Source organism: Lissotriton helveticus, chromosome 2_1 (genome assembly GCF_964261635.1).
Source record: "Lissotriton helveticus chromosome 2_1, aLisHel1.1, whole genome shotgun sequence".
Classification (NCBI taxonomy): Eukaryota; Metazoa; Chordata; class Amphibia; order Caudata; family Salamandridae; genus Lissotriton; species Lissotriton helveticus.
The window spans coordinates 1,130,974,640-1,131,000,095 of NC_136059.1; the positions used below are offsets into that span (position 1 = coordinate 1,130,974,640).

The following is a 25,456-nucleotide window of genomic DNA, read 5'->3' on the forward strand; positions in this document are numbered from 1 at the left end:
TCCTAAGCTACGACACTTCGAACCTCTGCGGCCTATCCCGTGGAGACACCCGGGCCTCGAGTTGTTACTGTGCCCAGGCAGTAATTCAACAACATTGGCTGGTGGGGTCCCGACCATGGCCTAGAGTTGACTTTTGGTTTCGTTTTTGCTCACTGGCATTGTTCTTCCCCGAGACCGACATTGGGCGCAACTGGATCCCATGACTTCCACATAGGCCTGGGAACAACGAGTGCGTGGCTGCAGCAATACACTGGCTTTGATCTGCCTTTGGTGTCCCCGTGGGTGAATTCTGAAGAGCCATTTTGACCAGATCTCAGACGCCCCTTCGGGGCACACAGCCCACCATGACAAGCAAGCCCGATGGTGAGAAACGAAAAGTCAAGACCGCTTTCCGGGGGGGTGCAACTCAAACAAATGTCATGGATCGTTATACCCACCTCAGGGGGTCCCCCGGTGGTACACCTAGAGCCCGGGAAGAGGCAATTGAAGATCCTACTGTGTTGGCAGATTTAACATTACAAGACGTCATGAGCGCCATTGCCAGTATCAAAACATCCATCGGCCAGCAATACGAGGCTCTTGCCCTGAAGCTTGACACCATGGCCATTGATGTCAATCTCATCAGAACAGATTTATCGAAGACTAATGAGAAAGTCAAATCCTTAGACTTGAAGACCTCCAGCCTCACGACGGATTTGTCCGACTTGCAGACAGAGGTTCGCAATTTGAGATCCTCTAACAATCTTTTTGCTCGTCGACTGGAGGATTTTGAGGGTCGAGCGAGACACAATAATGTACATATTATTGGGGTCCCTGAAAATTCTGGAACACTGCCACTGATCTCCTTGTCGAAGACCTCATCCTCAACCACCTCGCACCCAAGGGACTGAGTAAATTCTTTGCGGTGGAATGTGCACACAGAGTGCCGGGAGGGAAGGCGAAGCCGGGTTCCCCCCGCGGCCGTTCATCGCCAGAATTTTTTATTTCAGGGACAGAGACGCCATTTTGCAGGCTTCACGGGTGGACGGCCCTACGAAGTTTGAAAACACCACGATGAACTTCTACCCAGACTTTTCCCAATCCGTTCAGAAGCAAAGGTTGGGATTTCAGGGGGTGAAGCGGCGACTAAGAGATATGGATTTGAAGTATGCGATGCTTTTCCCGGCCCGTTTGCGTGTTGAGTATGATGATCGGACGCTCTTTTTTGATCGCCCCGAGGGGGTGAGTGACTGGCTGGATACGTTGCCTACCCGGCGCGATCACACGAAACATTCAGGCGGAGCTGAAGGTGGCCTGTTGGAACAAGAATGAGTGATGGATCCCGAGTTCCGTACAATGCGTACAATAGACAACTGTGGTTTGCTGACTTTTATGATCGTATGCTTTGAAGTATACACCCGGAGGTGGCGGGGGAGAATGGGACCCTTTCCTCCTCTGGGTTTCTTTGTGTAGATTAGTTTTTGTTGGGGCGACAGGCACACTGCAAGTTGGGGTGGCTTTTGAGTCTAACACAGGGGTGCAGGGTGGGGGGAGTTGTACCGGGGTTCTACTGGGGGGAGGGGGGGAGTGTATTGGGTGTGTTCCATTCTTTTTCAAGGCAACGTATTGTTTTAATTCTGGACCTGGGTGTTGTGTTCGACATGGGGTGGGAGTTCATCGATGGCTGGGATGGGGGGTAGGGGGCTGAGGCTACTGTGTTGGAATATTAATGGGTTGGGGGATCGGATAAAGAGGGGGGTAGTGTTACAAACGCTGCGACGCCTCTCATAAAAAAAAAAGAATAAACTAATATTATCCAAAATGTGCTGCATTATTCTGTATAATTTACCTTTTCTTACCTCATAATTTAATCAACCCTGCTGCATAATTTGGTCCAGCACGGCCGCTTAAATCCAGTGGCCCTGCCTAATATCTTATATTCCCTCACTGGACCTCCCCTTGGTATCAGTGCAAACACCTCAATGAAATAAGCAGTCATAATGGAGGGAGGAGGGTAGAATACATTTCCCAAAAAACAGGATGTCAAAGCACACTGACTTAATTTAATTCAGATTATGGGCATTTCAAGATGGTCTCCCAAGTGTCTTCAAAAAAACCACACTCACTCATTCAAGCCCTCAAAGGACGTTTCCAAGGAGGGATGGGAAAAGTAAGCAGGTTCCAAACGCTCAGACAGTGAAGGTGCAATCATTAAACATCTGAACCTCATCCTCTCTTCAGAAATTGAGGAATTTAGAAAGGCACTTAAGACCTGGTTGTTCAACTGATCCCACCCGAGCAGATTGGCACCCAGTGCCTGGATACCCTTGTGGGTGATTAGTAGCGCTTTAGAAATTTGAGGTTTGATTGATTGGAACAAAACATGAAAAAAATCAATGAAATAATGTCGGCAAGTACAAAATCTAATCAGCCCAAGTGAGAATGGTGCTTAACCTACTTGGAACACGTTGCGCCCTAAGGAGCCAGATAGTTCAGGGCTGCCCTGCTAAGTGTTTAATTGGATCTTACAAAAGAAGATAATTGGGGTTAGATCTCTCAATCAAATGATTTTTACCCGTGGCACGGGTTAGATCCATTTTATGCACATAGCTGCCTACCATTCACTCCCACACACAGTAGTATGTATGTGTTATGTTTGTATGTGGTGTCTCTATGGTGTGACCTTGACCAAAGGCTGAGGAGCATTGTACAGGGTTAATGGCAAGGATACAGTCAACAAGTGATTAATTTGATTTGTGCTCTGTTACTGCATTATTATGTAGTGTTTTTTAAAGAGGTGCGACCTGGACTCTTTGCTGAATTGGAGCATGGTTGGAGCAACCTTTTGTAAGGCAAAATGGCGGGGCCCACTGCAGAATGTGACGAAGGGCTACTAAGTCTCCCATATCTTACAAATAATCATTGCACTTGGGCTGCATTGGCCCCCCCTGAGGATTGGGGGCCCTCCTGCATTGCAGGGACTGCAGGGGTCTGAGTTACTCTTCTGATCCCCCAAGGATTCATCTTTGTTGCTTTTGTACAAACCAATATTCCTAGAATCAGAAAAGGTTTCTCGATAGGTTGGTTATCCCAGATAGAAAGGTCACCATAAACAATTCCGACCTCTTAGTCTTTAAATTCGACCTAATGTGAGATAAAATGCCAATTGACTAGCAGTCACTAGCTCACTAGAGCCATGCAGAAATGCCAAACTGTGTTGTTGCCAGTCTAGATCAATTTGTTTTGTACCAAATGTTTGCTTAGCGGTTTAGCAAATCAATCTATAAGCAGTTCTTGCAGCTAATTGAGATGCTAAAAGGCCTGGTGTGAGGTTTAAAAGTTGTAGTATATAACTCTACAAGGAATATTAAAAAGGGCACGTAGGATATCATTAAAAGAGCTGACTCACAGAGATTAAAACAGGCCTCAGCAGCCCGATGGCAAACTTTAAGGGGTGCCTCAACCACTTGTGGAGGGCCCCATTCAGCCCTAAGTCAATGAATATCTGTGAGTTATGGAGAAGCGGGTAATTCAGTGACAGCGGCTTCAAGCAAAAGTGTGCCTGAAGAAGCCTAGAGGAGAAATATCAACAACCCTGCCAAACATCAGAAACAGCAACAGCCCAGCCAAATATCAGAAACAACAACAACCCTGCCAAATATCAATCATTGCATTAATTCAAAGGTAAGTTAAACTGATGAAGGAGAAACAGCAGAGAAAGAGGTCAAAGCAAGTGAAAGCCAAAAAGCTGCACGTGCAGGCTGTCAAGTATCAAACAAAGAGTAGGAGGAACAACACGCATATGAATCCACAGGGGAGCGGCCAACCAGTTGTTTTACTTACCGAGGAAGCGGGTGGTAGAGGTCGTAAGGCATGATCTGCTTGTATCCATCACTGTTAACGAGAAGAAGGCAAGTCTTTGAGTAGAAGGTACAATCACTAACAAGAATGCCACGCGATCACACAGACATCATTCTATTAGCCTTACAGAGCAGTCAATGGGTAACTTTGAAGCAGTGTACAAGCACAAAAAAACAACAAATCAAAAAAAAGTCACTTCTATTGAAAAAGGTTGTACTAGTGAAAGTGCCTGATACCACTTTACTATCCTGAGGCGCTTGCACGAATCTACGATACTTACAGGCTTCTCGCTTCAAATTAGCCATGCTTAGTAGAATGATTGCTGTGCCTTAGAGGAGGAGAATAACAGCCAAATAAACCAAACCAGGTGTCATTGTATATTATCTAAACCCAACCAGCTTGTCTGTAATTGCTCTATCATTTGAAAGAACTGCAATTACGGGAAGCAATTTCACTCACGTGGCGGGGGGAGGGGGATCATTACTACAACCTACTTTGCTGCAACACTATGATTTTCCTTCATTGCTCTGGGCGCACCTTTTAAGAGGCGTCTCCTGAGAGCTTCATTGCATCTGGACCTAAATCTGTAATACGGCACGGGTGCAGAGGCATAGGGATTCCCTCATTTGCATGGGGCGTGCCCTCATGTAAAGAGGGGACGCGCTTTGAAGATAGCATTGGTGCTTTATGTGGGTCGTTTCTGTAATACCAAAGTGTCTTTGTGGCGCCCCTGTGTAATACAGCCCCTGATAGGCCAGAGGCGACCAAGTAGTGCTAACGTAGCTAGCACACATTGGTTGCGTGTAATTTAAAATCTAATTCACCAGCACGGTGTAGAAACAAGCCACTGTAGAAGTCAGACTGAGGAGGTCTCCTTGGAGCTATGGTGCAGAAGGGACCTTTCAGATCACGCCAACTTAACTGCTCTGCTAAATTATAGTTTTTTACTGACTTGAGAGTATTACAGAGCTGTTAATGTGGCAGCTTGTGGATACTTCATAACATTTGCCGGGTTGGTGGGCAACAAGTAGTAATCGTTACTGGTTTGCCATGGTAACAGGTTAAAGGTATAAAAATGCAAAGGTGGAACTGTGCATGCCCAAGCTTAAATACTAGCCTTGTTGGTGATATGTGTACACAATTATGTTTCTTTGTTCCAGATTTCCAGAGTATAGCATGCGAAAAGTGGTCACAAATTGTGCAGACTTTTTGCAACCTCCCTTTGATTTTTCTATCCAAATAGAACCAATCACGAAAGCTCCAGTCTCAGGGCTCGCAGAATGACCTACCTAATGAATATTACTTGGGCAGGTCATTACTTGCGATCCCCAGTGATTGGCTACAAACACAGAGATAGTGTCCTCAAGGAACAGCAGACCTCTGTGTGCATCCCCAAATGGACAACTTCGCATAGAACAGGGACAACTTCTACTACCTCCAAGGTCACACAACATCATTCACAAAGGAGAAGGTGTCCACGGAGACACCTTCCCGTTTGTGAATCAGTTACCACCTCCTTTGAGGTGCCGGTGGTTGGTCAATGGCTTGCGAATGCAATTGTGGCCACACACTATTGATTGATGCCACACCAAATCCCAATTAGTTAGGGACACCCATTTCACAACACTTTCAAACTTTGATTCATTATTTGTAGCAAAATTCATTTTGAAAGCCAGAAAGCCTTTCTGGCTTGAACGGGTTTAACACTTACCTATAGGCCATTTGGTGGGCACAAATCCTGTAATTTTGTAAATTGCAGGGTTTGCTACCACTAAATGGCTTGGTACATCTGGCTTATATTTCCACAAAAGAATTACCACAGTACTTTCCTTGCTCTTCAGGGCAGTCAAACGGGTAGATGGAGTATGCTTCTTTTTAGTCTGGTAAGAGAGTTAGGTAGAACCACCTTCCTAGTTTCATGTTTTTTTGTGGTGCCATTGACTGAGAGTTCTTCCAGTTTGTAGCAGAGTTTCAAAAACTGCTGAGGTTGTGTGTCACTTCTCTTGCAGATGCACACAGTGTAATGTACCATTTTTTTTATTTACCGTGTTATTGATTTTTTATCACATACATGTAATTATGAAAAGCAGTAGTATCCACTAATGCGTGAGGTGATTTCAATTCCTGATACTGAACAAAATGTGCATGCTACCAGGTTTAAGGCATACAAGTTCCTTATGACAAACTAGAGCAGGTGTCCTAGGGCCTGCTTGTAACTTAATCATATGGAAGTATCACAGATCCCTCTTTTACCTATTCCATTCCATGTGCTCACTTCTATTTTCCCCACATTTTTCCAAATTTCTTTGAAAACCTCTACACACATAGCTTTCAGCCACCATCACCATCCACCAATGCATATTGTCCATGTCCACTGATTCGTGCGTAGTAGAAGGTTCTGACCCTCCTCATCTTCTAGCTGTATCACTCGTTACCACCATAAAGCCCTTATCATAAAAACGCTTTTGGCATTGAGAATGTACAGCATCACTCCATATACCTAACAGCACTGTTCTTGACGGCCCTCCAAGTCAGAATTTCATGTTTCACCCAAGTGCGGCTCCTCTGCTAAGGCAGAGGAGCATTGCACCGCTGCCTTTCAGCACAGCGAAAAAGCTATTATCATTCTTTCTGTGCGGGGGCAGTTTGGCGGGGCTTGACTGAGCAGAGCAGGGGGAGGAGTGGTGGTATTCTCTAAATGCGCATGACTGTTTGGCCAACTGTCTTGGGCCGGGCTGTCAATGCACTTAGCACATTCTCCACCGGCTGTATTTTACAGCCAAGGTGGCGAACATGCCCATGCTCCCTGCCTGAGCACCGGAACCACAGCACTCAGACCAATCACAACGCTGGCGTAGGGAAGTCTGTGTGCTTCCTGCTTCCACAGAAGGAAGAGGACAGAGGAGAGGCGGCGGCTGGCCAACCGGCCAGCCGGCAGGTAAGTAATCTTTTTTTTTAACCCACTCCCGCTTCTCGGGAGCAGCCACCACTGCTTGCACCCATAAATTGGTGACATCTTTCCATTTGTCAGTAAATGTGGGACATTGCCAGATAATGGTTGACCGCAGTTTCTCAATTATTGAATTTCTCAACCAAAATCTTCATCGGTTTTCTCAAATATTATTCTGCATCTAATATCTTCAGTTGTACCAATCAAAATGGAGACCTTATTGTAAGTGTTTGGGTGAGGGGGGCTGGGGGATTCAATCTGCCTCATCCCAATTTGTGTCATCAATGCGCCCTTTGATTTTTCCCCACCTCAATCCTAATTTTTATTGTTAATGAGCGTCCTGAATATTGGCTTTTTATGAATCATAAAGGGTATTTCTTTGAATTCAGTGGGGGAGCTAGATTGATGTTCCATTTCTTTCCAGTGGCATGCTAGTACATGTTTAAATCACATGTATTTATATAAAATGTGGGCGACTGTGGTTCTATCGACGGCGGCAGCTCAGCTCAGCATCATGTGACTTTGGGCAATAGCTCACTTATTCTCCCCAACGGCCGCCAGCTCCTTGAAATCTGAAGGGGTGATATAGCCGTCCTTTACAAGTATGGATTATTATTATTATTATTTATGTTCTTCAAATGTTTTTTAATCTATCTTGTGCCCACATGCCTCCTACTTTTGTGAATCCTCTTATGTGCCATTTACTAACACCCACCTCGCCGAGGTCCCTTCACTCCTACAGCAATTCTCCCAGATGAAGTAGCGCTATCCCACAGTCATATAGCTCTCTCTTTAGTGTCTTTAAGGAAATTCTGGGAGTCCCACCCATCCCAAAGCATGGAGCTTAACACACTTCTATCTGTCAAAATGAGGTCCCAGGGCCTAGAAATGCAAATTTTGCAGCAACTATAGACATTTAGGTAGCATGTGCATTTTAAAATTGGATCCTCAACCTAACAGTGATAGGGGAAATATTCTTCTATGTTCCATGTCCTGCCTACATTTTGCATGAACCATGTTTAAGTTTAAGCCTACGGATAGTTGTCTATCTTTAGTGATATGTATTCAAAGAAATGTAAACATTGTGGCTCTGGCTTGCAGCGGGCATTGCCAGGTCTGTTTATTGGACCCCTCAGTCTACTGAAACATGACGTATTTTCCCCAGGTCACATTAAATCCAAGTATTGGCCATATATTTTGAGACTGTGGAACAGCCTTTCCGGTGACATTTCTGTATCCGGCGAGTATAAGTATACAGGTCATCCGCATACAATGATATGCAGTCCTCCCAGTCCTCTGTTCACCTTAGCCCTCTTATTGAGGGGTCCACCTGCATTGAGCAAGCCAGTGCAAATAGGATTGGTCCAATAAGGCAACCCTGTCTTTTGCCTTCCTGTCCAGCAGAAGCAACATCAACAACATTCCTGGAATCCCAATTCTTCACATTGGGATGTTGAGAAAAGTTTCACCCATTTTAGGATTTTTTTCAAAGATCTTATTTTCTGGAGTGTCTTGAATTAGAAGGGCCTTTCAATTGTTTCAAAGATGTTTTCTGCATTCAAGAGGTTGTGCAGCATTGTTACCACACAGGTATCTATCTACCTTTGCCAGTCACTCGTCATTGAGGTACTAACTATTGCATATCTAGATGGTAAGGAAATCTCTCAAGCCTTATTTATAAGGCCCTTATGCCGGCATTGCGTCGGTTTTTGTGACACTGCGGCAGCTTAAAAAATGCACTGCACAGCGCCATATTTACAAAATGATGCATCTAGGTAGATGCGTCACTTTGTTAACCCCTGCGCTACATTATACCTGCAACAGGTATAATGAAGGCAGGGTGGGCGTTCTGGCACAGAAAAGGCTCGTAGAAATTTTACAGTGAAATCTTTGAGATTTCACTGCAACACTTCTACGGTCTCACTGTGTCAAATCCTTATGCCTGCTTGAAGCAGGTGTAAGGGGTGATACAGGCCTTTTCACACTGGGCTGGCCCCATGTGAAATGACACATTGATGGAATTGCTCTGTTTCCAGACACACTCCAGCAATGCGCCATTTTTGCGCCGACAGATACACCAGGATTCCTGATGTATCTGAAAATCCTTGCGACATGGAGCGCCATACAGTAAATACGATGCATCCGTTGAGTCGCAAGGAGGGCGCACTGAAAAGTGTTGCATCAGTGTTTTACCGAAGCGGATAAACACTTTTCATAAATGAAGCCCTCAGTTCCTTAAGGAACAGAAAGTTTGTGAACTTTGTTTCCCTTCTTATTTATATGGATTTATTAAACAGTCTTACATAGCACTTCGGCAACAAGAGGCACTGGTATTCTTTAAGTAGAGTTCAGTATTTGACAATGAACAATGAGAACAATTTGGAACTAAGCGGGAAGTGATAGGAGAATATATCACACCAGGAGAGGATTTCCTGAATGACTGAATATACTTTGCATAGCAATAGTGTGCTTCAACTGAGGAAACTATACAGATGGAAACAATTTGCTCGGAGCTACAACTAGAGTATTGGAAAGGGCCTATAATTAGTCCAGGAAGAGATGCAATAGATGTTGTTTAATCTGATGTCTGTTCACAAACCTGGAAGTAATACTTTGTGCTTCTCATGTATTTCCTGTTTAAATTCTACTTACTGACTTTTTTTCAAGATTGTTATTGTATTGTTCACGGATTGAAAGATTGAAAACTTATGTAGATTCCAAATTATGCAGAGGATACGCCAAATACATTTCCCTTTCCATTACTGACCTTTTATGAGGAATGGTCAAGCTACAAGCCTTCCGGTACGAGGGCCTTCAGGAAGCAAGGCTCAAGTGTAGTTATAAGTCTGCGAAAATAGTATTGGATCACTTCCAAACCCTACAATGCAGGCCTCAGTCCTGACTCTTCATTCTGTAGATGTCACCCAGCTGCATGGAAGAGGTGTGGCGCCGCGGCCAGGGCGACTGACGCTGGAATCTGGGGATCACGGTTAGATCCCCAGAGCCGGCGGCAGATTAGCCCAGCACCATGTGACTCTGGGCAAAAGCTTGCTTAATCTTCCCGACGGCCCCTAGCGCCTAGAGACCCTTACGGGTGATCAGTCGCGCTTTACAGATGTGGTTTATTATTATTATTACCACATTTATTGTGTTCATACTTGTGTCTTAACTCTTATTGGTCAGCCATTCGGGATACCCAGAATGGAGTTAGCAACTGCTCACTTCAGCCCTCGGCGAGACTGGCCTTGTAGGACGCCCCAGAAGTGAGCAGCTCCGCAGCTCACTGGTGGTGGTGGGGTGTCACTTCCCTCCCAGTGCCGGAAGTCTGCATCATGAGATCTTGGAGATCTCTGACAGTAATGATCCCTGTGAAAGATCCCAGTTAAAAGACTGGAGGAGCTCCTCCACATGACCTTCTATGAGAAGGCCATATACACAACACAAGATCAATGGACTAGATTCCAGAATCTGGGGTCCATTCCTTAAGTGTGACAAGTCGTAGACACCTCTCAGCCTAGAAGCACCATTAGCCCTTCCCGCATATAGCGAATGATGATCTTAAACTGCCCAAGTACAAGACCCATACTTGGGAGTCTGAGATTTGCTGACTTTACCTCACCATACTGACTGGTCTATGGGGGTCATTACACTTAACGATATTCGGATGTACATACCATACCTCTAAGCTCCCTCTTGATTTGGTCATTTTAGAAGACTGCTACAGGCCCAAGGGCACTGTTGTGTTTGTCAATTCTGGGATGTTTATTTTATTGAACTTAAACCATGTCCAGGTCTATTTAAAGGCTTGTAAATGGTCTCAGGCCTGCGTCATCACTTTTTCATTCACCCAAATACGTCCCGTCTTTGTTTGTTCCCCCTTACAAATTCCTGTTCCTCTTGTATTATTTGTTATCTAATGTGGTTCTCCTTCTGTTTGCCTCTGATACCACAGTGATATGTGTGTTATTGTTGACTGCTATGGAAAAACTGGTTTTACATTGTGATTTGAAATCTCAACTATAAAGATGGGAGTATGTCTCTTAACGAAGCATCTGGTCAAATAGCTCATTAGTGACAATATTTGGTACAAGCACAGATAACAGGCCTATCAACTTTAGGAGGCCAGCATCCATCTTCAGAGTAGGAAATTAAACCACAGTACTACTCCATTTGCTCCTGTCCGCAGACGATGCTCAGAGACGTAACAAAACTTGCGTTGTATAGCGTGCTTCGTAGGACTGTCAGTATTCACTTCTGGCTAGCCGTTTGACTACATATAATTCAATAAATGCAAAGAAAATATTTGCATTCGGCATAAATTCTGTTATTTTAGGTATGGTATTTAATGGGTAAAGCAGATATGTACAAATTTGCTAATGGCTCATAGGTTTCTAGATGATTTGAGTTATAGCAAAAGAGCAACACCTTAGTCCTGCCCTATGAGTTCAAGATCAAAGTTTCTGAATTAAGGATTCCTTTTAGTGCAGCCTCACAGACCCACAGGGGGTAGGAAGCTACCACCTCATCTAAGGTTTGGACTTGCTTCCCACCCCCTCTGACTCCAATCAAGCTTTGATTGACTCACAGTACATTTATGTGTGAAGACATCATCAGTACTCAGTTAGTAGGCTGTGATTCCTCATCTGATAGCTCCACACTTATGGAGAATTCACACAGATCCCAGAGGTGTGTGTCATCTATATGCTCTGAAACCTCTGAGCAGCAATTTTACTGGCTTGGTATGACTTAGGCTGTTCTGCAAGTCTACATTCCTTTCTATCAACTCTCTCTTTAGCATTTTCCCAGAAGGTGGTGAAAAAACATCACGCCATACCATCAACCCTACTGGGGGCCATATTTGCTAACATTTCACGCAACGCTGCGTAGCAAGGCAACTTCCAGTGCTGCGTTGTGTGAAAGGGAGAGATCAGAAATTAACTATATTTACAAAGATACGGCACCTTTCTGCTGCCTCCCTGCCCTGGTGCCTTGTGTCCTGCCTAGAGCCAACACAGGAACCCTTGCATTATGGTGCTAGGGTTCCTGGATTACAGGCAGGATTGTTTTGTGCAGGAAGGGGCACCTTCCTGCATTACAACAATCCTTGAAGGCATTTTCCTTATTCTATGTGAACTGCAGAATGCATCACACATAGAACAAGCATTTACAATGCAATAGGTCTCGCATTAGGAAAGTTTGAGCTATTGGTATTGTAAATGACACATTTTTTATTTATGTCTTGTTTTTGAAAATAGCTAAATTAATAGCTATGTCATTTACAATGCTAATAGTTATAACTATCGTAAATGCAACGCCTATAGCATTTCTAATGCAATATGCTTGAAAGACGCTCTGCTAAATTTTACTTATAAAAAAGCCAAGCACACGACACTGCAAGAGCAGCAACATTGTGGTAGGTTCACCTGAGCTTTAATTGGAAGCGTTTTCAATATTATATGTAACAAGCCATAGTTGCAGCTAATAACCGTTGACAAAGCCGATAGTCCTTACTTGTTGTAGGTATGATGTTACTTGTTGCATCAAATATCTGGATGCAATGACAGAAACAGCAAAATACAAGTTGGGTGGCACACTATGCTAAAGACAGATGTTTAGCGTAAGTGTTTTAAAGCCACGCCCCAATTACACTGACCACGCCCCTTTGAGAGACCCCCCCAGTTTTTTCAGTCCACTTAAAGCCCTGCCCCCAGGCATTCTTCACAGCAGGGCTCAGTGAGTAATGGCACCCACCTGTGGTGCGATCCTTCTTCTAAACTCCGGCGGTGCCCTTGTATGCAGCAAGATGCTGACTGGCGTCTTCAAAGATCTGGTCTGTCTTTCACCAGTGTGCTGCTCAGAGCCGGGACAGGCTCGCGCCCGCACTCGGAGCAGCACGTTTACTGTCATATGACGCATGACCCTAGTCTGTATGCACAACAGGAGTCACCATATGGAAAAAAATTTCAAGGCTCCACATAGTCTTTAATCTGTGTAACACACATGCAGTCAGATATACATACACGCAATGCAACACAAGCACACATACAACATGGAAACACAGGCAGCGCGTACTGGTGTCATTGAACACATTGTAATGCACAGGTGGGGTGCCTGTATGCATGCGGCACGTCTGCTACGTTGGTGGCTTTGTGCCTGTACATGTTGCCTGTGTGTATGTGCTTGGAGCATGTGTATCTCTGGCTGCAGCGTTTTCGGTCTGCGCATGCTTCTTTGGAAAGTCGGTCCTATGTGCTTTGCCAGTGCTTGTTTCCTTTCATTTCAGTGAACGGGCCATAGTTTTCTTTCTGTCGTTTGTTGCATTACAGTCAGCAGAGGTGCATCTTGACATTTAGCACTTCTAGTTACCGGTGCTGGTAATTGCTTTAAGGTTTATGCAACATTGCTGGAAACTTTGGAGCTCAACTCAGGAAACCTGGGTTCAAATTACTGTTGGGAGAGCAAGAATGTACTCGAATATTGTCGTAATACCAGCTGCTCATGAAATATTTACCGATTATGAAATACGATAAGGCTGATCTTAGAACTGCACTGATCCCTTGCATGTTCCTGCAATAAACTGAAAATACGAACTTCACTTGCATCGTTTTACTTTTATTTCCCTATTACAGTGAGCCTGTCACGTCCTGCAGGTAAAATGCCCCCCAAATTAAAGAGGGAGTTTAGAGCGCGTGATTGCATGAGCACCTGGGCGCCATGCCCCTTCTTTAAAAAGTGTTCCTCAAAAAGAAGTTGAGAAGACCGGACAGTTGCCCAATTGAAAACATTGACATTTACCGTACTGTGAAGAGCTCATGAGGGACACACATGGAAAACTACGGTATCCAGAATAGGACACATTAGGCTATACACAACACGTATAAAACCCTGCTGAAGGGCTTCTAATTAGCAGGTAACCCAGAAATCGTTATGACCCCGCCCACCGGTCTTTTAATGTCGGCATCTCGCGCCACCTAACCGTTCTTTGATACTAGAACGCGCTTTTTGCAGCTTCACGTGCCACTGCTGGCACATCGTTGGGAACGTCCAGAGTGCGAGAATCGTGGGTCCCGTTCCCCAAATACTCCCACATAATGCCAGGGTCGTTAGACAGGATCGCGTGGCGTCTCTCTCAAGGTATGACCGGAGGCCGCACGTAATGGAGACGGTGGTATAGGTTTACTGTGTGGGCAACCGTTCGCGCTCTCACGGTGTTAACAGGCGGGGGTGTCACAAGAAAAATGCCGTTTTCTGTATTCGCATCCATGCCCCTGACAGGAAAAAACACTCCAAGCACACATAGCACCACCCCCTGGTCGACGCACGCGATGTTAGCATGTCGGAGGTACACGCGAGGGCTGCATGTAATCGCACCCAAACAATACCACACATACGAACTATGTCTGCGGTGGCCATTTATGTGGACTACCACCCTTGCCATACCAGGGACGGTAGTGTTAACAAGTCCCGCGGCGACCCGGAAGCTCTTGGCCGGCCGGCCAATCCGGTCGCGGCCGACCGGAAGTCCCGCCTCCCGAGGTCCGCGAGCTGCCGGCGCATGGAGCGCCCTGCCTGTCCGAATCAGCCCGGGTCCCCAGGAGGGGGCCGGGGAGAAGGAGGAGTGTGGCGTCTGTTGCGGGGCTCCTCGGACCTGAGGGAGCCCCGATTGTGAAGAGGAGACGAGACGCGCCGTGAGGCGCGGAGCGCGAGAGGAGCCCGCCGGAAGAGCGCAGTCGGTGAGTGGGGCCCAGGGCTGAAGTGAAGTGCGTGCGTGCCTGTGTGTATGCCTGGGAGGGGTGGGGGAGGGGGAGGGGGAGTGTGTGCGCGCGTGTGTGCGTGTGGGAATGTGTGTGCGCATGCGTGACTGTGTGATTGAGAGAGAATGCGAGGTAGGGGATAGTGTGCCTGTATGTGTGCCTGTAAGTGTGTCGTATGCCTGCGTGTGCATGCGCGCGCCTGTGTGTGTGTGTGTGCGTGCATGCAGAGGGGTGGGGGCTGCCTGTGTGTGTGTGTGAGCAAGGGATTTGATTCGCGCATGCGCAGCTACCAGACGCTCGCTCCCGAGGTGAAATCTGACATCGTCAAAGCGCGCGTCTGGTAGCTGTCCACTCTCCTAAATACGGGCCACAAAAGGTCTGAAGCAGACACTCTCAATGCTCACGCATTGAGAGTAGGTCTGCTCGACCTAAAAAGGAAGTAACAAAGAGAAATGAAGATATTTCTTCTTGTTACGCCTTGGTCTGTGGCATTTTGATGCATTCTCAGGTTTGCAACTCATTGTAAATCTGAGAATGCGCCAAAATAGATGAATGGATGCATGAGAACACCCATACTCCACCCATGGAATTCCTTTCTGCCACAAGGTAATGCAAGGCAGCGGTATGCACTACCTTGCCTCTCTTTGGAGTCACTTAACCACACAGAGCTGCACAAGGTGACCTTACATGGCTTAGTAAATCCCACTAAAGGGCTTGTGTTGCCTAGAGATGACTTGTGACATGAAGGAGCTACACAATCCCTTTGTAAATCTAGCTAGATACTTTTGCGGCCAAACAATTCTTTGGTAAAGGGCATTCCTTAACACATGCCAATCTTTGTGTGGTCCTCTCAGTGTAAGACTACCACAAGCACTCCTATGTGCTCCTCTTCAATGAGTTCACTCACTTCTCTGGGAGAGCCAACAGTCTGACATTGGCCACCATTCATGCAGTGAAGAGAACATGGGCAGAGGTTATATTGAGCATGTCCCTTTGGCGGGCAATCTTGCGACAGCCAGCCTGACATGCGCACTATAACTCTCTCAACCCGGCTGTCTCGGACAGCAGGGTTGTAAGCCTGTACAGGCCTCTACTGTCCTCGGGAGTGGCTGGAGATGCTGCTCTCTCCAATCTTGGCACTCCTCTCATGCAGCGCTAGGATTGGTTATGCCCAGCTGGACATGAGGTGACGTCGGTGATGTCAGGAGAAGACAACGACAGGAGTGAGGAGGTCGTGCCTCTGGAAAATGGTAAGTACCTTTTTTTTTAATGCATTTAATTGTACTTTTGTACTTAAAAAAAAAATGTATTCAATATTTTTCCCGCCTCTCTATTCGGTGGACTTTCCAGCTGCCACCTGTCCCCATATAACTGTCATTTAGGACCATTTGTCCTCCATTTACTAAGGACAACAAATCCAAGGCATTTGAATCAGCATAAAAATAGTTTACCGGTCTTGGGGCCTGGACCTGTGGCTGACTAAGGGCCTGATTACTGTGACGGTGAGCCTGCAACCGACAGCCCGTCAGTGGCGGTCCCACTGCCATTGCAAACAGGTTTTCAGCACACCACATTTTGATGGCAGGTGGCTGTGTGGCGGTCGGAAAGACCGACTGTGACAGATCCGAAAGGCTAAAGGATCCCGTCGGTCCATCGGAGGTGGAGTAATGCCTACAATGGTGGTGGTGACTACCAGGCATCGCCGAAGGCATTACGATGTTCCTTTCAGCCGGCCCTCTCATGGCGGTGAACCCACCATGAAAAAGCAAGCAGTAAGGGACTTTGGGGGCCCGTAGTGAGCATCCCCTTCCCCCTGTCCCTATGATATGGGCACTGGAGGGCACCATAGGTGCCCCCCTAGATGTCACTGCACCCTGTGGCAGTCACTGCATGGTGCCAGCCACGTAGTGCAGGGATAGGCGCAGTGTATCTATTTTGCATTGCGGCGGGTGCTGCAGCCAACAGTACCCGCCCCAATGCAAACTATAGGCACTGCGACTGCTGTGGTGGCGGTCGCATCATTATGGAAATGTTGTGACCGCTGACAGCCTGTCGGGCGGTCCCGACCTTCCATCCTAATCAGGCCCTAAGTCTTTAGCTACTTAACTGTATCATCCTTTGTAAATAAAAGCAGATAGAACTGCACCAAATAGCTACAACTACCCTTCAACTTTCATTGAACAAAGTAATTCAACTACTTCTTCAGGCAGGTGTGAGGTGGGAATATCGCATCCAAAATATTGACCAGTCACAATATTGTGACCACAAAATCGAGGGCCAAAATATCAAAAAGTATATTTTTAAGGTACATAAAGGTGGAGTTAAGAATAGTAAATACTTCCTCCCTATGTGAACTTACCTGTTGGATATTTTGTACCCGATATTATGGTCGCGATATTATGACTCGTCCATATTTTAGGTTTGATATTCCCTACCACAGTCTTTCGGGCTACCTGCACCTCCTTCCAATAAAATACTCAACTATAAATAGGCGACCTGGGGGCATACCACAGTGAAGCTCTTTTTGGTGCATTTAGTAGCTACTTTTAATTCTGCTATTTGGGTGAGGCACATGGCGAGAACCCCATGGGCGATAAGAAATATTTACTCACCTGGTAACAGCAGGTCTCCCCACAAGATTTTCTCTCAAAACACACTATCCATAACTGACTGTAAATTTCTTTATTCCTCTTCTCCTGGCACCAAAACTGGATGCCAGTTATGCTATCACTTTGCCCACCACACTTTGATAGCCATTGCTGCATCTAATCACACAATGCGTACTACACAAATAGCAATACGCAAAATAGTATTACCCAAGCCAATTTACTATTTTGATTGATCTATACTCTGACCTGGTAATTTACTATTCTAATCCAATCTTAGCCAATTTGACTGAAAGTCAAATAGCGCACTTACAGTCAGTCAAAGGGAAGATCGGTCTAAGCAAGCAACAGTGATCAAAGTCAGAGGAGTCGAAGGATCTTTGAACAAAGTCAGAAGAATGAAGTAACAGTGGGTGCACCCAAAACTTGATAAAGCAAACACAAGGAGATGATGGACATAGCGCTGAATCTTTTCAAACACTCACCCCCAGGCACAGATCTGGGTTGAATCCATCATTGTTCTTTAGCTCACTTTGCCACCCCAGTTCAGACCCAGCCATATGCAAATCAGTCTTGACCCTGTGCCTCATGGGAACAGTCCAGACTGGGAACAGTCCAGACGGAACTGCCAATCCAGGTCTTCCCTGGACCGGAAACAAGCACCCTGGGACTGGTTTCGGGGTAACACCCCTCATCAGCCAGCCTAGCTTCAATCCAGTGGCAATGTGAGCAAGGGATCCATGTCTGGGCATACCATACTAACTTAGTGAAAACAAATCAAACACAAGGAGATGATGGACGGAGCGCTGAAACTTTTCAGACACTCACCCCCAGTCACAGATCTTGGCTGAATCCATCATCGTTCTTTAGTTCACTTCTCCACCTCAGTTCAGACCGAGCTATATGCAAATCAGTCTTGACCCTGTGCCTCATGGGAACAGTCCAGACCGAACTGCCAAGCCAGGTCTTCCCTGGACCGGAAACAAGCATCCTGGGCCGGTTTTGGGGTAACACCGCGTTTTCGCGGGTCCGGTTCCCGGGCGGTGGTCAGAGGACGGGCGCCATCTTGGAGTGGTCTGGACGCCGAGTCACTCCAGGAGGGAGCGGTCTAGCGCTCCTCACGCCCTTGGGGAGTCCTACTTAAGGCGAGCACTTGCCGGTAAGCCCTTGGCAATGATGCTTTAGCCTATACAACGCTCTGCTGCCTAAAACGCTTAGCGCTTAGCACGCTGTTTTAAAACTCTCCTTTTTTCCATTTTATTTATTTTTTGCTTTATATTTTCCCCTGATCTTAAACTGCTTTATTAAGGGCCCCTTGCCTGCACCTTAAAGGAATTCTCACCGCGTTTTCGCGGGTCCGGTTCCCGGGCGGTGGTCAGAGGACGGGCGCCATCTTGGAGTGGTCTGGACGCCGAGTCACTCCAGGAGGGAGCGGTCTAGCGCTCCTCACGCCCTTGGGGAGTCCTACTTAAGGCGAGCACTTGCCGGTAAGCCCTTGGCAATGATGCTTTAGCCTATACAACGCTCTGCTGCCTAAAACGCTTAGCGCTTAGCACGCTGTTTTAAAACTCTCCTTTTTTCCATTTTATTTATTTTTTGCTTTATATTTTCTCCTGATCTTAAACTGCTTTATTAAGGGCCCCTTACCTGCACCTTAAAGGAATTCTCACCGCGTTTTCGCGGGTCCGGTTCCCGGGCGGTGGTCAGAGGACGGGCGCCATCTTGGAGTGGTCTGGACGCCGAGTCACTCCAGGAGGGAGCGGTCTAGCGCTCCTCACGCCCTTGGGGAGTCCTACTTAAGGCGAGCACTTGCCGGTAAGCCCTTGGCAATGATGCTTTAGCCTATACAACGCTCTGCTGCCTAAAACGCTTAGCGCTTAGCACGCTGTTTTAAAACTCTCCTTTTTTCCATTTTATTTATTTTTTGCTTTATATTTTCCCCTGATCTTAAACTGTTTTATTAAGGGCCCCTTACCTGCACCTTAAAGGAATTCTCACCGCGTTTTCGCGGGTCCGGTTCCCGGGCGGTGGTCAGAGGACGGGCGCCATCTTGGAGTGGTCTGGACGCCGAGTCACTCCAGGAGGGAGCGGTCTAGCGCTCCTCACGCCCTTGGGGAGTACTACTTAAAGCTCACACCCTACGCGCAGCGGTCGCGCGCAGCGGTCGCGCCCTCCCTGCGCCTGAGTCGTGCCAGAGTCCTGCCCGTCTGCGCTCGTCAGCGTCTCGGAGGCGTGCGAGGCGGGACTCTGGGCGACGACTCATCTTCAGCAGGGGTTTTTGTTTGTTTGGGGGATGTGTCGCGCGCGACTGTCCGGGGTGTTGTCGTATAGCGCGGATGCTTTGACATCCATGCGCGCTCATCCTTTGGGGTGTAAATGTTTATTCCCCGGTGGGCGTCTTTTGGGGAAAGGCTGTCCCACTTGTGGGTGGTGCCCTACGGACTCGCCTACTCCGGTTCGTCCACCTCTCACCCAGAACCATCACTGTGCTCTATTGAACACAAGGTCCCTGGCGTGTCATGCGACGGATATCTGGAGTCTGCTTGCTAACTCCGATATATCATGTCTATTTTTAACGGAGACATGGCTAGGGACGGGCTCCGAACCAGATGTTGCCTGTGCCTTGCCGCCTAATTACACCATCCTAAGGAAAGACAGGATCGGAGGCAGAGGAGGAGGAGTGGCCTTGATAGTGGAGAAGGCCTTGGGTTGCTCCTCCTTTCCTGTTGAGAACATCGCGGGATGTGAAGCTTTAGGCTTTACACTCAACCTCTCGCCCTCCCAGACGTGCACAGGGATTCTTGTATATAGACCACCTGGCCCGTTTGGTACTTTTATTGAGGACCTACAGGCAGCTCTCTCTGTACCCTGCATGCGTTCTGCGCATTGTATGTTGTTGGGTGATCTAAACCTACATTTGGACTCTTCATCTGACGCTAATGCGGAAAAACTGCGGGATACAACTGCAATGTTGGGGCTTAAAGCTTTTATTGATAGCCCCACTCATGTCAAAGGACATACATTAGACTTACTTTTCTCTACGGCGCCGATTGAAGTATTCCCGCCGCTTCCAGTCCTTTGGTCTGACCATTTTTTAATAAAGTTTGTTATGTCATATGAGATTAGGCCTAGGCAAAGAACACAGAAGGAGGTGCCTCACCAATCCAGAGCTTTTCACTTAGTGACAGCAGATATGCTATCCGCTGCTCTCTGCCAATACCCTTGTAAATTGACAGGGATCTTAGATACCGATCTGATTTTGGTTCAGGAATGGCTGCGAACTAGATTCGTGGAGCTGGCCCCTGTGAAGCCAGCGAGAGCTACTTTCTGCCACGTTTCTGCTCCTTGGTTTACGGCCACACTACGTACTATGCGCCAAGATTGTAAAAAGGCGGAACGTCTTTGGCGTCGCAAATACGATCCAATGGAGAAATCTAAATATCGTGATGCCATAAAACTTTACCATAAAAACATTGCGGAAGCCAAAAAGGAATATCTCGAGCGTAGGATAGATCGGGCAGACAATATGGGTAGGGAACTCTTTAGAATTGTCAAGGAGTTTGTAGATCCTGCTGTAGGAGCTGTCCCACACTCTCACACGGAAGGGTGGATTCGACAGCTTGCTGACTTTTTTGTCACAAAGATCAAAACTATTCAGGATTCCTTTCCCCTTATGGACTCTCCTGGGGCAGCTGATGTTTTCGTCCATAACGGACAGGTACCATCTTTAGAAACAGAAGGTGAGCCCATATTATCGGTTTTCCCACTGCTGTCCTGTGCAACTTCCCTGGAGCTCTTGTCCCGGCTTCAATCCGGTTCACCTCTGGACGCTTGTCCAGCAAGGTGTTTGGGCAGGGTGGCTCCGGCACTCAACAACTTGCTGAACCCCCTGCTCAATTTATCCTTGAGTTCCGGAGTGGTGCCTCGTGATTGGAAACATGCACTTATTCTGCCGCTGATCAAAAAGCCTCAGTTAGATCCGCTGCAGTTGGCTAACTATAGACCGATCTCCCTCCTCCCTGCTCTGGCGAAGGTGGTTGAGAAGCATGTTCAACTCACACTTACCACCTTTATTGAGAAGAATAACATTCTCCATGCCTCTCAATCTGGTTTCCGTGCGAATTATAGCACGGAAACGGCCCTCGTGGAGGTGACCGACGCCATCAGGGAGACGCTTGATCTTGGGGGTAAGGCTATGTTAGTCCTCTTGGACTTGTCGGCGGCCTTTGACACCGTCCCTCATGCTGGTCTCCTTTTAAGACTCAGGGAGATCGGCTTGCGGGGGACGGTGTTGGAGTGGTTCCATTCTTTCCTATCGGACCGCCGGCAGGTGATCTGGGCTCCTCCCTTCTCCGCCGAAATGCAATCGCTAGAGGTCGGGGTTCCTCAAGGGTCCATTCTGAGCCCCACCATATTTAATATCTATATGGCTCCTCTGGCGGTTGTAGCGGAGGCCTATGGAGCCCAGGTCATCTCATACGCTGATGACACCCAGCTTTTGTTCACTTGCAGCAAAGGTGAGGCTTTTGACGGTGACAGGATTAAGGGCTGTTTGAGCGCAGTTTTTGCGTGGTTTCAGCGGCACAGCCTGAAGTGCAACTCGGATAAGTCTGAGCTGCTTTTCTTCGGCTGTGCCCCTGACCCGGCCTGGAAGTCCTGGTGGCCCCAGGACATGTTCCCCCCGGAGAAATCATCTTCCCAAGTGAAAAATCTGGGAGTGATGCTTGATGATGCTCTCTCCTTTAGCCCACACATTATGGGGATATCTGGGAAATGTTTTGGCATCCTCAAGATGCTAAGGAAGTTTCTTCCTCTGCTGTCCCTTCAATATCGGAAGACAGTAGTTCAGGCGTTAGTGGGATCTAGGCTAGATTACGCTAATGCGCTTTTTGCGGGTCTGCCTAAGTATCTCCTGGCCAGATTGCAAATTGTTCAAAATTCGGCGGCCAGAGCTATTTTCGGCTTGCCGAGGAGAGCCAGCGCCCAACTGCTTTTGAATAAGTTGCATTGGCTGCCTATCTCTAAAAGAATCCGATTTAAAATTCTCACGCTGGCCTTTAAAGCCCTTCATTCTATCGGCCCTAATTATATTAGGAAGCGGACTGTCTTCTATGTGCCGCGAAGGATGTTACGATCTGCCGATTTGGCTAAACTGGAGGTGCCCCCGGCCAAGCGTGTCCGGATGGGAGAACGATCCTTTCAATTTGTGGTCGCTCGATGTTGGAACGAGCTTCCTCTCTCCCTGCGTAAAGCTACGAGTCTCCTGGCTTTTAGGAAAGAGCTGAAGACCTTGCTCTTTTCCGCGTAATGATTAAGACTGTAGTGCTGCTGCCTTTTGTGTTTTTAGGTGTCTGGTCTCTTTGCCAAAGCGCCGGGACGCCCTTTTGGGCAGCCGTGCGCTCTAAAAGTACGGCCTTAACATAACATAATTAACATAATTAGCCAGTCTAGCTTTAATCCAGTGGTAAAGTGAGTAAGGGACCCACGTCTGGGCATACCCTGCCAATTCAGGACGAACAAAGCAAACACAAGGAGATGATGCACTTCATAGCTGCTCCTTGCACATGGCCTGAATATTCTGCTTGAGAAGACATTCGCATACGCTGCCTCCTTTATGGTTTCACTTGGTGAAAGTGTTCCAAGACTCACACAAGTGGGCAGGTTATCCGGTTTACAGAGAGAAGTTAACATAAAAGAGCTACCATTCTATGGCATGTAACCAGGACAACTGGAATTATGTGATTCTACAGCCACGTAGTTTTCAGTATAATTATAGATTAGCCTCATTTACCACATAACCCATCATCTGCTGAATAATATGCAGACTTTAACAAAAACATTGTTTCTAGCTCAAACAGGTTAAAAGTTACAAAAAAAGTCTGCAACACATGCTGAGGGGCAATGACAAAGCCCTTCACATTGAGTAGTCACTTTAAAATTGCTAATTGCTGTGTTTGGGTGTTAATCTGGATGTCAACATGAGTACAGATGGAAAAAATGAAGTAACACTATAAAAAATGTACAGCTTTATGCAGCACGATTTGCGTTTTGATGTCACATAATTTAATCAACCCTACTATATATTGTGGTCCTCCCCAGATGCATAATTGCAGCGGCCCTGATTATAACCCATGACTGGAACACACTTTTCTTTGAGCTATTCAAGTAGAAATATGTGAAAAACGATGTTAGACCTGGTTACAGAGTCACGCTTGGCAGACATTATTTTTTTGTAATGAAGTGCACAATTATAGACAGTTTCTGCGTGGTTTGGAAATGGGCTTTTCCTTCCCAAACTAGCAGACCAGACAAGCACAGACTAACAAGGCCTGACGCATAAGGTTAAAACAAGTCCTCTGTCAAAGTCAATCACTGCGTCTCGGGTTTTTAAGGTTACGTCCCTATAATGCCCGACTTTCACTCAAGCACTTCATTTTAATGAGCATGTTTGGACGCTCAGTGCCTCGGGAACCTCCCTCCCTTGTCTCTGCAGACAAACGGAAACTTCTGGCTCGGGCCGGTGCTGCTCGTATTAACCTTCGGGCTCCATTTTTTCCCGGGCGCTTCCGTTACTCCGACGTGTTAACATGTCCACTCTGCCCGAGGCCACACTGGAGCGACCTCTGCCGTTTAACGATAGGCTAAGAGCCTGCATTAAAATTAACACGCGAGGATTGGCGCAAACAAGTGGGTCTGACGAGAGATAGCGTCGAAGTGTTCCATTCACGGCTACATGCCAGCAAACTGTTTGTGCTTGGTCAGATAAAAAAGGGAAATGTGCCAAGCAACTAAAATGGCCACCACCGACCAGCTGGGCGTTTGATTCTTAAAGCCACACACCGCAAACATCTTTTTCTGGGATGACCTGAGTTACAGCTCAGCAGGTAGAAGTTTAATTCTTTCGCGGATGCATATATATCCTGTGATGGACAGTGGCAACAACACCTGTGAGGAGCCCTCCAGCCATGCAATTCATGGCAGACCGCCCTCCCCGGCAGTTCACGAGAGGCCTGCGTAACTAGTCATTCGTTTTATTTCCTCATCCCCATATACGTCATTAACTGAGTTCCCCGCGCCATTTTCTACTACACAACATTCTAGTTTAGAGGATCATTGCTTTCCATCCCTCCGTAGAGCCATGCTGGTGGCCATGATGGAGGCCAGGCTGGCGGCCATGATGGATTCCTATAAGAAGAGGCTAGAAGACCTTGGAGACCTGCGACGGTAAGTGAAGCTGCTGGAGGAGCGTAATACTGTGCCTAGGGCCTGCTGTTGGTGTCTTTAATGAGAAGATGTTTCATTGGTCAGTTACCAGCACTGATTACTTTCCTTTTACAAATCCTTACAATCTGGAAGATCAGTCCACTTCCTTTCACTGCTGGAAGAATAAAGACCACAATGAAAAGAATACACTGGTTCAGGGCTGGGACACAGTACTTTATCACAATGAGGTACCCGGTAGCCTTATTATATGCAGATGATAAGGTTGGGTAAGGTGGGCTGCACAAATAGCGGATAAATTCATCATGGTGATCTGCAAGGGAATCTCAAAAAGGCCCTCTGCGCAAAACTTGGTACCAATTAAGCAAGGTGTGTGTATGGGCAAAAAAACAATATACTGGAATTTGGTTCTGAGTTTTAACCAGTGCATGAGATTAGTTCAAGCTTTCAACCCATTACTTTTTTCCCTCAGTGCCAAAGGCTTGGCCAGGCATGGGTCCTGTGCTCACTATGCATTGAGAATCAAGTGGGACATCACTGATGATGCCCAAAAAGCCTGAAATCGGTCTAGGCTTGCTCGCTTTTCATTCATTGGATACCTAGAGTGGGAGTTCAGACTACACTGCTCCTATTGGAGCAGGACGGAGCCTGATTTACATGGTTCTGTAATGGAACAGTGGGCATAAAACACAAGGCACCGGAGTGTGTCATTCCCATTGGCTAACAATAAATTGAAGCATTCAACCCATCACCTTTTAGTTTTCCACAAAAGCATCACAGACTCAAAATGCGAGATACTGAGTTACTGGCAGAGGGATAAACACTCCACTTGTTTGAAACACTTGTTGCAACTACACTCAAAACATTTTCTTCAAGGACCAAGCAAACGTCTGGTGGCTGTCACTCCAAGAAAAAGAGTTGTTTTGGGACAGAAGTTTAAAATATTTGTTCATTATTCTTGCTTTTTATGGGACTTTTTGGTTGGGGTTTAAAAACCTACTCTAAAAAGAGATGTTTGGTCAGGAAAATGTCATCTTCAAAAGATCCTTAAGGGACATCTTTAACATAACCAAATTAGTCAGCCA

The 25,456-nt window shown here is 46.7% G+C and overlaps 1 protein-coding gene across 1 annotated transcript in view; it reads right to left on the reverse strand.

Moving 5' to 3' along the window:
* The window catches only part of ADAMTSL1 (ADAMTS like 1), a 677,686-nt gene that overhangs the window by 360,844 nt on the left and 291,386 nt on the right, over positions 1–25,456 (reverse strand). Inside the window, exon 10 of the mRNA XM_078677817.1 lies at positions 3,823–3,873. Within this exon, the coding sequence (XP_078533943.1) occupies positions 3,823–3,873 (51 nt within the window). The remainder of the gene's footprint in view (positions 1–3,822; positions 3,874–25,456) is intronic.